Source organism: Equus caballus, chromosome 22 (genome assembly GCF_041296265.1).
Source record: "Equus caballus isolate H_3958 breed thoroughbred chromosome 22, TB-T2T, whole genome shotgun sequence".
Taxonomy (NCBI): Eukaryota; Metazoa; Chordata; class Mammalia; order Perissodactyla; family Equidae; genus Equus; species Equus caballus.
Window position 1 is genome coordinate 4,757,940 of NC_091705.1, and position 16,259 is coordinate 4,774,198.

Here is a 16,259-nt window from a genome sequence, read left to right on the forward strand (position 1 = left end):
AAAAATCTTAATAGGTGTTGATGAAACCTTACTGCTAAAATTTTTAAAGTATCAGATGGGTTTTGTAACTGAGGCACAAGCAAGCTTCCTGTCTGGCACTGTTTTGCCCCGGCTCTTATTTTAATAATACACATTCAATTATCAGAGGAAAGAATAGAGTAAAATCAGAAACATCTGTAGCTGGCCACACAATGACTGGTGTTCCCCATGGAGACTGACCTTTTCACACAGACGCAGGTGTTGTAAGGCTGCGTGATGGGGTGCTCACATGTGTAAACGTATAACATGATTATGAAGAATGCAATAGACATGGTTATTTTCCACCCCAGTTTATGTTAATGTAATCTCCTGCTCTAGCACGTAGTAGTTGAATATACTTGCTCTTAGTGGAGTCCACAAACCACTAACCTGGAATGTTCCAATTATATAACAAGGTCGAATCCTGCATTTGAAACTCATAGGAAACCATAACTTTACCTGTGACTGGAATCTTTGCTGCCACGCTTTCTTCCTTGCCCTTGTCTCCGTAGCCACTTGAAACTTCTAAAAAAATCGAACACATGATAATAAAAATGTATTTCAAGGTTATACTCATGGAATAGGCCTTTGCTTTTTTTTTTTTAACTGCCATGCCTTTTATTTTCACTGCACCCTCAACTCATTTTTTGGTTAGTCTATTTCTTATCTGAAACAGTACTATTCAAGGAAACCCATTCTAAAACTAAGGTATCTCTATGTTGCTTTCTTGCAAAATAATTTAGCCTGATACCTAGCAAGTTCGAGTGGAGCTTAAAACAAGCGAGTCTCCAATCCTGTGTGTGTGTATCGACTTCTGAGCACGTCCTGAGCACCTCACAGCTGTCCTGGGAACACACTACAGCAGTTTCCCGGCACGTCTTAACAGTAACGCTAACATAATCACAATTTCTGGAAACTAAAAATTGGTTATTAAATTTGGGGGGCATAAACTCATTGATTCTTAAACATCTGTTTAGACTTATAAAAGGTTCTATTATAATTAAAAAGAATATTTACAAATTATGAATAAATTCTATTAAGCGATATCAAAAACTTTACAGTACTTTATGTGAAGTACTTTAAGGAATCACTTTCATGGAATCCATCTTCATCTTTGCAGGATGATCAAAATTATTTACTAAGTGATTAGTTTTGTTGATTTCAACTTACAAAAACTTATTTTATTGGAAATTCAGCATAATAGCAGACCTACGATTAGGTTTCCTATTCCTGTTAGACCAAACAAAAACATATATTTATTGGAAGGTCGTACAGAACAAATAACATATTAGGTATATTAAAGTCAGAGGTATTCTCAAGTCTGCTTTATTTTATAGGCACACCTTGAGAAAGAGTGTGTTGCGATGACTCTGAATGCATTTTCACCGTTGACAGGCCCTTTAACAATAGTTACCTTGTTCCCTTGTAAGAACACTGTGGAGCCATAGAGCCGGTTTTGCTTCCTTTATTCCACTATTGTCATTCAGAATAGATGGCAAGCTGCAAGATGATTCATTACTGTGAATAGCTGACCTATCATCACACTCTTCTGTAAGGGCTTTTTTCAGTAATGCTGTTCCCTACAGTGTTTAAAAGAAATAAAAACAAACTGTAGCCACATTCCTCTTGGTCTCAAAGACCCAGCCTTCAGATATAATTTTAGGTTAAACTTTACTTAGGATTTAATTTGCTTCCTGACATTTAACTGAAATTAAAATGTCTTCAAGATAAAATAACATCTGATTATTTTGCAGCATAATTTAATTCTTTACAACAACTTACACATGCAATAATACATTTTTTGTGGCCTGAATCTTATGTAATGCTAAAGTGTTCTACTTGTGAAGCATGTATATGAGATGTGACCACCCTTGCAAATCTGGGCTGGTTTATCCAGGATTTACTCCCTCATTGCATGAATGCTGTTGGTTTGGACTGAAAAAGAGATCTGGAAAAATGTGACCTCAGAGTATCCTCATCCTTCTAGAAATGACTCCTGAACTTCCTCAAAATGAGAAGACCGCATAAAAACTTGGTGGCTGAGGAGGAGACACCAAGCAAAAAGAGAACTCCCCTTATTCTAAATCATAATCTTCAATCAAGGATAAAGACGCCCTGCACTTTGCTGCTAGTCTGCTGGGGAGCTCAGGAAACTTACTTGCTACACTGTCTATCTGTTTTCAAAGGGCACTAAATTGTCTTACGCTTATCACCTCATGTGTCCTGGGCAAGGAGGTGGGCACAGATTTTATCACAGCCAACTTGAGAGGCAGAGAAAAAGTGGCAACAATTAGGACAGGTGAATACTCCTGTCTCATAATTTCTAGGTCAGCACTCTTCCCCCGAGAAATAAAAATAAACAAGCAACGAGAGTTAAACAACCAATGATGACATTGTCCCACTGCTAGAGTGTACGTTTGTCTCTCATTTCCTACTTAGAAGTGGCGATTTGCCAGGCAGTTGGGAGGGGAAACCTCAGTGGTGGTGCTGATCTTTCACTGGTATCTGGCAACAGCAGTAAATACAGGACAATGTCCAAGTCAACCTGTAGAACGGATATGAGACTACAAGTAAATGTGAAGAGTGAAACTGGACAAAGCCTGACAGGTCATCTTTGGTCCAAGAGCAAGCAGTAACAACATTATTTTCTAGTGAACAAGGGGAAGATAACCATCTCTCCTTGTGATGATGCCCCAACAGGGAGAATCAGAGGCAGAATATGGAAGATCTTGCCTTGCAAGTTTGGCTTTGAACACACAAGGCCACTGCTATTGGCCTTGCTATCCAAGCAAGGCTCCTGCTCTCTGCCCTCTGCCCTTTCTAGGACTGGCTGGCCTCCTGGATCCACGGCCCGTCGTAGGGCCTGGAGCAGCTGATTTTAGAGGATTTTAGGAGTTCTAGTCTCCTTGGCCAAAGGACTTGATGTCAAGTTAGCCTTGCAGCCAGGACGTGTCGGGGGTCCAGTTCTAGTAACCAGGAGCTCTTCCTCCATTTATATGAAGCAGTCGTGCACTTCACTCGAGCTGCGGTAACTCTCTGCTGGGATGACCTACACAGTATCCCTGTTTCTGTAGACTGGGGTTCAGGTGTGGAGTCCTGCCCTTGACGTTCAGGCCAGGGCTGGTTTCCATCACTGACTGCCATAGTACTCCAATTCCAGCTGCCTACATGGACCACTGCACTGCACTTGCTTCCAGAATCTGTCCAGGAAGACAGGTGTGAAGAGTAGTACCACCTCCTTGATATGTCATCTCTCAGTTGTCAGTATGCTCTCTGGACCATCCTGGCCTGTCTCATTTCTAGATCTCTACCTATCCTGATCTAGTCTGTTTGTTCCCACAAAGAGTTAAGCTCCTATTCTGTGTGCCTGGATATATGAAAAGCATTTTAGAATATGAACAAAAAGAATTGGCCCAAATTCTGTAGTGAAAGTTATAATTTTCTTTTTCTGATATTTAAAATAATCCAAACATGCTGAGAGTGCCTGCTTTATGTATTTCTTCCTCATATCATCTTATGCAATAGCTGTAACTAATAATTTCTTCACATGACTTCATAATAGCCACTGTTTTAAGGCACTCATTTTAAGAATAAAATTGTTAAAGGACTTTCTATACTTTTTTACTGTAGAATTTGCAGTCAATGGAAACTGGTGTGGACTGTCAATGACTCAGATTACTTCTAGTCTCTCAATAATGACACACAATTTATCTGTTTTGCGCATCCCTTTCATAAAAGAGCTTTTGCTTTAGCTGGGTTCCAAGTGGGCTTCAAAAGAACACAGAATAAAATGCTACAATAATATGGCAAACATCTTTCTAACCAGTCCTTCTCTGCTTGATACGAATACCACCACTGCCAGTTGTACACGGAGCCCTCTTTTTCATACCACAGTGAGGTAAATAAAGTGGTGGGCATACTGCAGGTTTTCATTTATTTCATATATTTTATCTCACTTATCTTCATTATTCAACGCTCATATCTCTAGGATTTCTCTTACTTTTTTGATCGATATGTTTATAAAAGGACTCATCTTTTAAGATAATTCTAGAGATCATTTCTCAAAGATGAGTCTTTTATTCTATAAGGATTTTGATGGTCAAATTACAACATGAAAATGGTTGGTTTGACTTTACAGGACCATGGAGCCAACAGAGAGCAGCAGATCTGCCCAATGGGTCATCTGTAAAGGAATCCACAATATAAGTCCCTAACAAGCAGGGAATCATGAAAAGTGGGGACAGAAACAAAAGTCAACCTCCGACAAGGAATGGTCAGAGGTTTCTAGTCAAAAACAACTTCTGCAGAGTCAGGAAAAACATCTGTAATACATTCTCAAGATGTATTGTTTGCAGATCTTTTAGAAAGGCATATTTCTAAGGAAGAGCCTAATTTGAAGGAGCCTACAGCCTGAGACTGCTAACACTAACCTACACCTACAAAGGAACAAAAACCCAGGCAAGAGTGAAGAAGCTGCTTTACACATCTCCTGCTGGGACTGAACGGGCTCTGCAGAAGGGAGCTCTCTATCTGAAAAATGCCACCAGACAACAGTTTTACCACGGGCCTCCTGATGGGCCTTATGAAGGGACTAGCTTGGGTTTCAACTTACCCTTCAGCTAATAAAAGCTCTCTTTGATTGCATACATTTGGAGCCCAGGAGGGAGACTGGAGCCCATCTCACTCTTCTCAGTCGTCTGAAGCCTAAGTGAACACCAACTAACTAGTTCCTCACTTTTCTGCCTTCCCAGGAGTCAGGAGAAAAGGCTTGGAAATTCAATGCCAAGGCACACATTGTTTGCAGAATGACTGATGGTATACATCTCCATATTTCAGAGCTTAGAAAGATAAGTTGTCCTATGCTTTACACCGAGCAGGACACCTAGAATTACTAGCTCAATTCTACCAGAATTTTTCTCAAAGTTCAGTTATATATGGGTCCTGCTAGGTCTAGAACCACAAGAGTCGTCTAGGCTGACTCAATTTATACCCAGAGACTTATCAATTGTGATATTCAAATGCTTAAATAGACAGATGAAGATATTAATGGAAAAGACTTTGTGTCCAAAACATCATTAAGAAAAATGAAAGGTGAAAATCAAACTGCTCAAAATATTGCAACAAATTGTAAAAATTTATATAAAAACAGTTCCTATAAGTCAATAAGAAAAAATATTACTAACGTAATATAAAAATGAGCAAAGAACATGAACTGGCAAATTATAAGAGAAGGCTAACAAATAGGTAGGGGAGAAGTTTGACCTCAATTGTAATGTAAAGGCCAAATGAACAAAAAACTGGATGTCATTTGCACTTCTTAATTTGGTGATCAAACAAACAAAAGAGTTGATAGCACCCAGTTTCACAAAGAGCTCAGAGAAATGACACTTCCATCCATTCCTGGTGACTCTGACCACCCCTCCAGAGTGAGATCCGGCAGTGCAGAGCAACAGCCCGAGACACGTAGACACCTTTTGACCGAACAACTCTACACCTAGGAACTCAGCCTAAGGAAATAGCATGGATATTTGCACAAACTGAACTGCTCAGATGTTCTTGGAAATTTTTTAACTAGGGGAAAAATTAAAAACAACTTAAATTTGACCAATAGGAGCCTGCTTAGGGAGACGGTGGAGTATCCACACAGGGGCCTCTGTGCAGTCGTTGAAATGATGTGGAAGAACATGTGATGGCATGAAAGGAAGTCACTTGTGACAAATGGGAAAAGCAGCAGCTATGTACCTAAATAGTACAACCCATGTTTGTCAATATAGTAAATATTAGAAACCATACAGCACAATGTCAATGGGTGATTTTATTTTCTCCTTTTTGTTGACCTCAATATTACAAGTTTGATTTTCTTTTTTCCTGCTAGTTTTTTAAAGAAAACATTACGTTAGCCCTAAAAGAATCTGGTTTCTGCGATGGGTGGTACAAATACAAACAGAAAGTGAATGTGAAAGCATTTATTAAAATCACATTTCCTTATATATGTAAATCACTGCCATTAATGCAGACAGAAAAGCAAGAGAATTAAAACCACAGATGCAGACAATAGATGACATTTCTCCTAACACACAGACTTAACTGACTCTTCTTCAAGAACCTTCCTCTTGCACACCAGAAGCCATTTTTCAATGTTTAAATAGAAATGCAAGCATCATCACATAAGTTATGTCTAAGCTGTAGGAGAAGAAGGGGATTTTATCTATGCAGCAATTAAAAGAAAGGGGAAAGTATTCGTAGGAGCCAGTAAATGAATATTCAAGAGAGAAGATCAAGACAACAGTCCATCATTAGGGAGAGGTGAAGGGATTTCTGTGACTAGTCACATATCTTTCTGGCGTTGTGTGGTGGGGACAGGATTGACCTACTTCTCTGAGCGCCACCAGCAAGCCACTCTGTCTTGCCTGGAGAAGTTCTCCTGGGTGGAAACAGACACCACTTAGGAGAAAAGGAGTATTAAGGCACTCTGTGTTTTAATGAAGCACCCAACTCATTTTTTTCCCACATAAAGTAATTACAAATTTTTCTGATTTAAAAGCATGCAGCTCAATTATGTAATTGCCTAATAGGGTATGCGGGTGCTGTGGATCTTATCTGGTCTCAAGGGGACATAATCTGAGTTTCGGAGGCTTTAATGATGTATTTACTCAAGAGACGGGATTGACTCCAGCTGATGGCAAGGGGACCCACAGGTAAACATCATTTACATGTGGCTGTTTAATTAGCCACTTACCCAAGAAATCAAAGTAAATATTTCTGAGCTTCATTAGACTCTTAGCCAAGTAATTTTTAGTAGAACTTCCTTAAATTTTGACAATCTCTCTTAAGATTTTTATCTACAGAGAAATATTTAACCCATGGTATTTACTAAACGTGTATATTGTTTCAATATAGGGAAACAACTCAAAGATACTTGATTTTGCTAATAGTAAAAGGATGATGTGTAAACCAAAACAGTCCTAGAACTCATAAAAGCATTTTGTTCTAAAGTTCTCAAGGCTTTCCCTGCCCATGTCATTTTGGTGACATTGTTCTTTAGGGCTGTGCAATTTCTTCAGTCACAACCTAACCGTTTGAGAAACCGCCTGCTTACTTCTACTTTTAAGGACAGATTTTGTCATTAATTTATTGATAATTCTTATGATTGTCACTAAAATGATCATGATGATTTAAAAGGGAACAAAAAACCTACTAGGGGAGGCAGAATATCATTTGCTTCATAAGTTATTAATTGGGCAGCTCTCTTCTCATTCACAATGGAATTATTATTTGAAAAATTATGAGCGGATTGGTTATCTGGAACTTGGAATATATTTTCTAATATAAATAATACCTTTTTTAAAAAAGATGACTAGATGGCAAAGGGCAGTAGACCACTAGTTATTTCATCCTTGACATGGCTGAGATGTGACATACTTAAAGGAACAAGAATGGAAAACGGGAGCAGGCCCAGCGGTGCAGTGTTAAGTTTGGGCGCTCCACTTCGGCTGCCTGGGGTTCACAGGTTCGGATCCTAGGCATGGACCTAGCACTGCTTGTCAAGCCACGCTGTGGCAGCATCCCACATAAAGTAGAGGAAGATTGGCAACGTCAGCTCAGTGATGATCTTCCTTAAGCAAAAAGAGGAAGATTGGCAACAGATGTTCAGTCTTCCTCGCAAACACACACACACAAGAATGGAAAACAATGTTGTTACAAAATGGTGCTAAATAAAACGGACAACAAAACCAGAAAACAAATCCTTCTTAAGATCTACGCTTATCAACAGATATGGAATGGATCTAAAAAACACAGGTTCTGTTGTTCCTCAAGGACACAGTTCTTTCTTAAACAACATTCACACAAATGGGATCATACCTCAAACAAAGACAAAACTACAGGTTATTTGCTGAGTCACACAAAGTGCAGTAAAATGAAAACGTGTGCAGGAAGAACAGCACAAGGTTCTCTCTGAAAAGGCGCATGGGCTCGGTGAGAGGCGCACAGGGCCTTATCCCCATAATAATTTACTTCAGGAGAAGGAAAGTGGGGAGGAAGGAGTTTAGAGAGGAGAAGGAGAAAAGGAGGGGGGAAGAAGAAGAGGAAAGAGCAGAAGGAGGCAGGGAAGGTGGGTGAATCGGGGAGAGAGAAGCCAAGTCGGGGATAGGAAGATGGGGAGAAGGAAGATGAGGGGGAGAAGGCCTGAAACAAACAGGTGCACTGGTGACGGCACATGTGAGTCTCGGCTGGTGGGCAGGGAGTTGCTGGGTTCATTTTATCACTCCATGTACGTACGTTTGAAATGCTTAAAAAGACGATTCCTACTCTCTTTCAATTAAATGCGCAAGGAAAGGAGGGGCTTGAGGAGGACTGAAGGTACTCTGAAAGGCTTGAGGGGTGATGGCAGGGGCTGTGGACTGCACAGCAACACGGGTGTGTGACTTTGATACAGGGGTGCAAGCCATGCCTCCAGGAGGGGCACGTGTAAAATCCCTGAACTTTGTGCATGATAAAAATAAAAACTTAAAAAGGATCAAAGCCAGAAAACCCTGTATTACATATACAGATGAGAAAACATACTTGAAACAAGACACGTTCAAATTAAGGAAAAGAAAGGCCATCTCTGAATACATGGCTTTTCTAGGGAATGACAAAGACTATAACGGGAAGGCTCTAAATCTGGGCTCCGGGGTCCTCCCCTCGTGCTTTCCTCGGGAATCTGCGCCATCAGTTCCATTTCTCTTCAGCATACTCTTCGTTCATACTCCCCTCTGCGCCAGCTCCTGAGTCAGGCCCCTCCCTGTCTGTCTGACCACAGCAGGGCTTCCTCCTCTCCATCTCAGTCCTAATCCAAGCAGATTAAATGCCCCAAGGCGCTGCAGAAATCTTATTGCAGCCCAGCTCAAAAGGCTCTAGTGGCTTTCACAGTCTATTCAACTACACACCAACGCCCCAGCCTGGGCTGGACCCTGCGCAACAGGGCATGACCAGTCGGACTTTCTCACCTACCATCCCCTGGAGCCCAGACTCCAGCCACAGGGGATGGCTCTGCTTCCTGGGTCAGCATGGAACAGAGAAGGAAAACCAGAATGCTGCAAGATGCTTCTAAGTTCCTTGGAAAATGTTGTGGTGGATGTGCTTAATTAGGTGACCTCCAAAATTTGAGTTAACTTTATGTACGGAGTTGAGATTCCTACATAAAACACTATGCAAAAGGCTTGAGATCAGAAAGTTAAAACAAATAAACCACAAAACCTCACTATTATTTAACCTTTTTTCAAATATGTTAACCATTGTTGAGCATGCGACTATTTCCTCAAATGAATAATTTGTACATCTTGAAACTTATTTAAAAAAAATAAAAATTACTAACCCCTGTCCTCTGGTCCATGTTTTTGACTGAAAAAACTTTAGACAGCTTAGCTACCTCTTCTATGATAGAATTATCATGTTCTTTTGAGGTGGCAACATGCTGACCCAACTGTGCCCTCAATAAGCCTGAGGCTGGTGCTCGTTCATATCTGTAAAACAGAAACAGGAGACACATTAGAGATTTGTAGTATTAGGTTACTTATGAGATTCCCACATTTTTAAAGGCCCCATAATCAAGTTAGTAAAGACAGTTTATCTAGAAAAGTCTGAAACCTAATATATTCTGGACTGAGGGAATTTCCAGAGTCTAGGTATTTCTTTTTTAATTTTAATTTTATTTTGGTTATGATTTCATTGCTAGCTGAGCATTCTCAACTTTGGCTGCATACTGGAACCACCTAGGGAGTTTTGCAAAATCCAGGTGCCTAATGCCACCCCTATAGATTCTAGTAAAATTGGTCTGAGGTGTGACCCCATCATCGGGACTTTTTAAAAAAAATTTTTTTATTTGAGTTCGTGATAGTTTACATCATTGTGAAATTTCAGTTGTACATTATCTCTTGTCCATCACCACATAGGGGTTCCCCTTCACTCCCTGTGCCCGCCCCTCATCCTCCTTCCCCTGGTAACCATTGAACTGTTTTCTTTGTCCATGTGCTTATTTATATTCTACATATGAGTGAATCAGCTGATGTTTGTCTTTCTCAGTTTGGTTTATTTCGCTAAGCAGAATTCCCTCCAGGTCTTTCCATGTTGTTGCAAATGGGATGAATTTGTCTTTTTTTCTGGCTGCGTAGTATTCCATTGTGTGTATCTGTGTGTGTGTGTGTGTGTACACACATATGGCACATCTTCTTTATCCAGTCATTAGAGTCGATGGGTACTTGGATTGTTTGCATGTCTTGGCTATTGTGAATAGTGCTATGATGAACATAGGGGTGCATATGTCACTTTGGATTGTTGATTTCAAGTTGTTTGGGTAGACACCCAGTAGTGTGATAGCTGGGTCATATGGTATTTCTATTTTTAGTTTTCTGAGGAATCTCCATACTGTTTTCCATAGTGGCTGCACCAGTTTGCATTCCCACCAGCAGTGTATGAGGGTTCCCTTCTCTCCACACCCTCTCCAACATTTGTTATTTTTAGTCTTAGTGATTATAGCCATTCTAACAGGTGTAAGGTAGTATCTTAGTGTAGTTTTGATTTGCATTTCCCTGATGATTAGTGATGATGAGCATCTTTTCATGTGTTTATTGGCCATCTGTATATCTTCTTTGGAAAAATGTCTGTTCATGTCCTCTGCCCAGTTTTTGATCAGGTTGTTTTCTTGTTTTTGTTGTTCAGTTGTGCGAGTTCCTCATATATTATGGAGATTAACCCCTTATCTCCACCATCGGGATTTTTTTTAAGGCTCACAAGGCCATGGTTTCACATCACTGCACAGATAGTCAGGCTCCTCTTAAATGTAGATAAGAGAAATACATCACATTTCCATCTCAGCAACAGTTGATCCTTGCTATATACTTACTATGAAATTTTTTAAAAATTAAGATACTATTAGGAAAGAGTTAAAAAGGAAGGCTATATTGCTGTCTAGACTACGGTATTTAGATACTAAAAGGAAGCAGGGCCCCTTAAGGAAATGCCCTGTTTCAGTTCTGGGGCAGGAAATGTAGAAGACGAGCCTGGAACACCTCGTCATACTAGAAAGTATGGAAGCTATGAAAGACTAATGAACCATGTTAAAAGGCCTCAGAGACCATACTGAAGGGGCTCCTACTGGCCAAAGATGGGAAAATTTGAGCACCAAAAAAAATAATGACTGCAATGGACTGAAATACAGCAAACCTATAAAAATCCATGAGTTCATTTAAAAAGCAAATAATAAAAAAAAGTTTTAAAAATAATAAAAAATCTTTAGATTCAGCCTTAAAAAGGAAAGAAATCTTGTCACATGCTACAACATGGATGAATCTTAAGGATGTTACGCTAAGTAAAATAAGCTAGTCTCAAAAAAACAAATACTGTATGATTACACGTACATAAGGTACCTAGAGTTGTCAAATTCATAGAAACAGAAAGCAGAAAGGTAACCGCTAGGAACTTGGGGAAGGAGAAATGGAGAGCTGTTTAACGGATATAGAGTTTCCGTTTTGTAAGATGAAAAAGTTCTGTGGATCTGTTGCAGAATAATATGAATGTACTTAACACGACTGAACTGTACACTTAAAAATGGTTAAGATGGGAGCTGCCCTGGTGGTGTAGTGGTTAAGTTCGTGTGCTCTGCTTTTGCAGCCCGGGGTTCGCGGGTTTGGATCCTGGGCATGGACCTAGACACCACTGGTCAACCACGATGTGGCAGCGTCCCACATATAAAATAGAGGAAGATTGGCACAGATGTTAGCTCCGGGACAATCTTCCTCAAGCAAAAAGAGGAAATCTGTTGCCAATCTTCCTCACAAAAAAAAAAGAACATAGTTAAGATTGTAAATTTTATGTTATGTGTGTTTTACCACAATTAAAAATATAAACAAACCAACCAACCTTTGGAGGTTGCTAGGGCAACAATCTGTTATTTTGAAAATTGGTAAGTAAAGGGATAGAATCAAGAATTTATCCTGCCTTTGTGGTCAAAAAACACATTTCACAATTAACAAGTAGATGATGGGAAAAATTCTTCCAACCAATAAATGAAGAAGAAATTAATGAATTAGAAAAGGCAGCATTTCGTAAGTTCAAATTAATGAATGCATCTAGGAAATGATCATAATTTGGTGAAAACTGCCTAACAGTAAACTCCATACTGAAGCATTAGTCTATCGCTGCTCAAACCCAGGGATCAGTCTCAGCACCGCTAACAACAGGACAACCAGACACCACGTGCTGCCTGAGGAGATGTAATAAGAAGTGCAAGCATCAACTATGATGTTGTCTTGCCAAAATAACTGGGCTGGAATATAGTCGTGTATCTGGATTGAACCACCAGTTTACAGGTAATAGCATTTTGATCCTGATTCAAACAAAGCAAATGTAAAAAGACTTCTTTGAGATAATCAAGGCAAACTGACAGGGAATAGGTATTAGATAAAGTAAAGAATCTTGTTAGGGGCCGGCTCGGTGGCACACAGGTTAAGTGTGCACATTCCACTTCTGGCAGCCTGGGATTCACCGGTTTGGATCCCGGGTGTGGACATGGCACCGCTTGGCACACCATGCTGTGGTAGGCGTCGCACATACAAAGTAGAGGAAGATGGGCATGGATGTTAGTTCAGGGCCAGCCTTCCTCAGCAAAAAGAAGAGGATTGGCAGCAGTCAGCTCAGGGCTAATCTTCCTCACAAAAAAAAAAAAAAAAAGAATCTTGTTAAATGGTAATGTATTAAATCCTCATATGTTAGAGATATAAGTATTTGTGAGTGTTTATAAGTAAAATATGTTGTCTGTTTTAAAATACTCAAAGAAAAAAGTGTGGATGAGGGAAAGATAAAACAAGACTAGCAAATGTTGACAATTGGTGGATCTGGGTGATGGGTACATGGTACTTCATTATGCTGTTATACCTGCCTTTGTGAATGTTTTAAAAATTTCAAAGTAAAAAGTTAAAGAACAGTATACTAATGTCTGCAACTTAATTGAAAAGGCACAAAAATAATAGATTGTGACTGATGGATGGATAGAAGTATGGAAAGAGAGACACATGGGAGTGCAATAAAATGTCAATGGTAGAATCTGGGTGGTGGGTTGGATGTTCACTGTACAGTTCCTTTTACTTTTCTGTATGTTTGTAAATTTTCATAATAAAATATTTGGAAAAAAACTAAGTCTAGGTACAATTCAGAACCTTCTTTAATAAACCTTAATTGTCATAACCTTTGCCTGACCTAACTCTAGTTTTTCCCAAGACTTGAATAAAGTGGGATGGGTCATCAGGATCCTTGAACTTACCTAAAACCTTCCCAGAATGATTCTAGGTTTCTGGCTGGCCTGGTAGAAAGCCCCTTCAGCAACTTGCATTTCTTGGTTCTGTCCAGACCTCACCAACATCATAATGCCACCTAATTCCTTTTTTCTGATCCTATGTAAATGAAGCAACCTTTGCATGTACATTTGGTTTCACAATAGATTTCCCTACTGGGAAAATGCACTCACAGGCTACCAGCAAATTCTAGTCCATTCAGCCTTTATATTTCTCATAATGAGTAAATCAATTGTGTTTGCAGCCTGAAAGGATGTTTACTTAGGCTGAATTAAACTTGGAAACAAGTTGAAGTAGGATAAATTAACATTAGTTAAAGCAGTGGCATAGACTGAATTATCAGCAACCAGTCTCTCTGGTGACCGATATACATAGTGACTTTCTGCAGAGGCAAAGCCAAGGCAAGTCTGGTTACTAATATCCCCACCAAGTATAACCGTCCTTTGGGCCCTGGCATTATTAAAGAACTAGCTAAGGTTTCCTATAACTATTATACGCACTTCACAAAAGGATGAAACCCATTCACTGACTTGCATGGGGTCAAATAGCAAATGAGCTATGGAAGGAGACACAGCATCTAGAATTTGTGACTTCTGGACAGCTAAGCCAACACGTAAAGCACAAAACCAGGCTTTCTGGCAGATTTATTTCAGGACAGATTGGGCAAGAAGTACAAAAGCCATGGCTGCCCTTGCATGAAGTCTTGCCCATGGTTCTACATAAACACACGAAGTCAGAAAATTTACAAAGTAGTACAAAGGATTTAAAGGAATTTTTTCTCCTCTTTTGTCCACTTTACATTGGAAAATTTATAAAATCAATGTCACACAGAAAAAACAAAGTTTGACGTCAGCTAAATTATATACTCTTTCAATTAAAAATTAATAAAAGAATAGACTTTAAACAGTCTATGCTTAATTTTATATACTTGGAATGGCTTCCAATCAGAAAACTGCATTTAAACAAATGTACCAGCATTTCCTAACTACAACTGATTTATAACAGATTGGTAGTTTGACTAAAGTTTTAAATGCAGACAAAGTAATAAGTACCCTGAATTTTATTCTGAACATAATAGGCAGACTAAAATAAAGAGGATTTTACATATTGTAATCCAAATAATTAAAGCTGACAATTTTTCAGCATGAGTTTGAAACCACAATTGGGCAACTGTTTCTGAAAGTAAACACTAATAAGAGACAATTAATTAGTGGCACCTGGAAAAAAATAACATAATGGGTAGTCTCAATATGGTTTTCATGTACGATAAAACTACGTAATCATTTTTATGTTTTCCAGAAGGCAATAATGAACAAAGTTTTTTTTTTTTTATCAATTACTCCAAACGACATGAATCATATTTTAGTAATTCATGATTGTGTAAAATAACAACTTGGTCCTCCACCTAATAATAATAAACCTTTCATATGAAGGTCTTTGAACATTTAATCTCTGATATAACAAAAATCAATAATGATGACAGGAATAGTTTTGTTCTTTTTTCTTTTAAGTTGCTTCTCTTTGTGAGCAGGAATTGAGAAATCTTCACACCAGCTTTTAGCGTACGCTGTGGGGCAGGTGTTCCATTTTGTGGATGAGATTAAACTAAAGAGACAGATGTCAACTGCCATGGTTTGGGCAGGGGCACAAGCAGGGCTGCTGCCACACCAAACACAGCAATAGGCTTTAAGGAGTTCATAACCTGCTAGAGCCTTCCCACTCTGCCTGGCTTAGAATTCTATGACATCAGTGTCATTAACAACTAAAGAACAAAAGTAGACCATTCTCTCCAAATGTGTGTTTCTGAAACAGTTTGTCAAGTTGACCAGTTGACTGCTTTGGTCCAGGGGAGATCACAAAGCAGAGAGGAATATTTCACTTAGGGGAATAGCCAGCGATGACTCTTGGGAGTTGAGGGGTCAGGGGACGGCTAGAGCAAGGACGGCAGCAGGGAGCCTGTGGCCATGATTAAAACTTGTTAGAAAGAATCTGTATTTAAAGACCTGACTGCTTTTCTCTCAAAGGTCATATAAACACTTGGCACCTTTACCAAAGCTAGAGAGTGAACCAGTGACAATTAGTGCCCATTAAACAGCATCCCCAGTCACAACACACAGGGCAATCTTAATAGCAACAGAACATAACGCTGACATTAGTAACCATTCCTGACTTCCTTATCTGGCTTAAAAAAATCATTGTTGTAAAGAAACAGTCTTGAAGCCTCCAGATATTAATTTTAAAATTTGTGTTGGTCATAAAGAAGGAGCATTTCTTAAGGAAGGCTGATTTATACAAAACTGTATATCAATAGTCACGTAAAATGCAAGCTTTCATAATGGAAATCAACGCTCCATTATGCATGTTGAGGAACTATAACAAATGCTTAGTCTAGTAGACGTAGATATTTTATCTTATCACCCACAATCACAGTTTGGCAGCCTAGGTTAAGAGAGTCACACAATGAATCATTTAGTCTAATAAGTCAGTTTGCACACAGAATTATAAATGCATATATGCCTTCTATGCTACATACCACAACTGTGCTTTATGCCAAATAGTATATCAACAGATATAAAAGGCAGTGGGAAAGAAACAGGGGCCTGGCTAAAGAGCCTCACATAACATAATCACCAAACGACCTAGAGAGCGCAGAAAGATTCTCCCCAGACAGCTTCTTCCACTGCCTTGTAAAGGAGTATTTAAGACTGCTGGTTTTGGGGCTGGCCCGGTGATGCAGCACTTAAGTGCACATGTTCCGCCTCAGCGGCCCGGGGTTTGCCAGTTCAGATCGCAGGTTTGGACATGGCACCCCTTGAGAGCCATGCTGTGGTAGGCGTCCCACGTATAAAGTAGAGGAAGATGGGCACAGATGTTAGCTCAGGGCCAGTCTTTCTCAGCAATCAAAGAGGA

At 39.5% G+C, this 16,259-nt stretch overlaps 1 protein-coding gene across 3 annotated transcripts in view; it reads right to left on the reverse strand.

Moving 5' to 3' along the window:
- The window catches only part of KIZ (kizuna centrosomal protein), a 127,928-nt gene that overhangs the window by 29,067 nt on the left and 82,602 nt on the right, over nt 1-16,259 (reverse strand). For all 3 annotated transcript variants that reach the window (XM_005604442.4, XM_070247289.1, XM_070247290.1), the window contains 3 exons: nt 9,377-9,524; nt 1,433-1,598; nt 478-543 (listed from right to left, as the gene is read on the reverse strand). In XM_005604442.4, the coding sequence (XP_005604499.3) occupies nt 478-543; nt 1,433-1,598; nt 9,377-9,524 (380 nt within the window). The remainder of the gene's footprint in view (nt 1-477; nt 544-1,432; nt 1,599-9,376; nt 9,525-16,259) is intronic.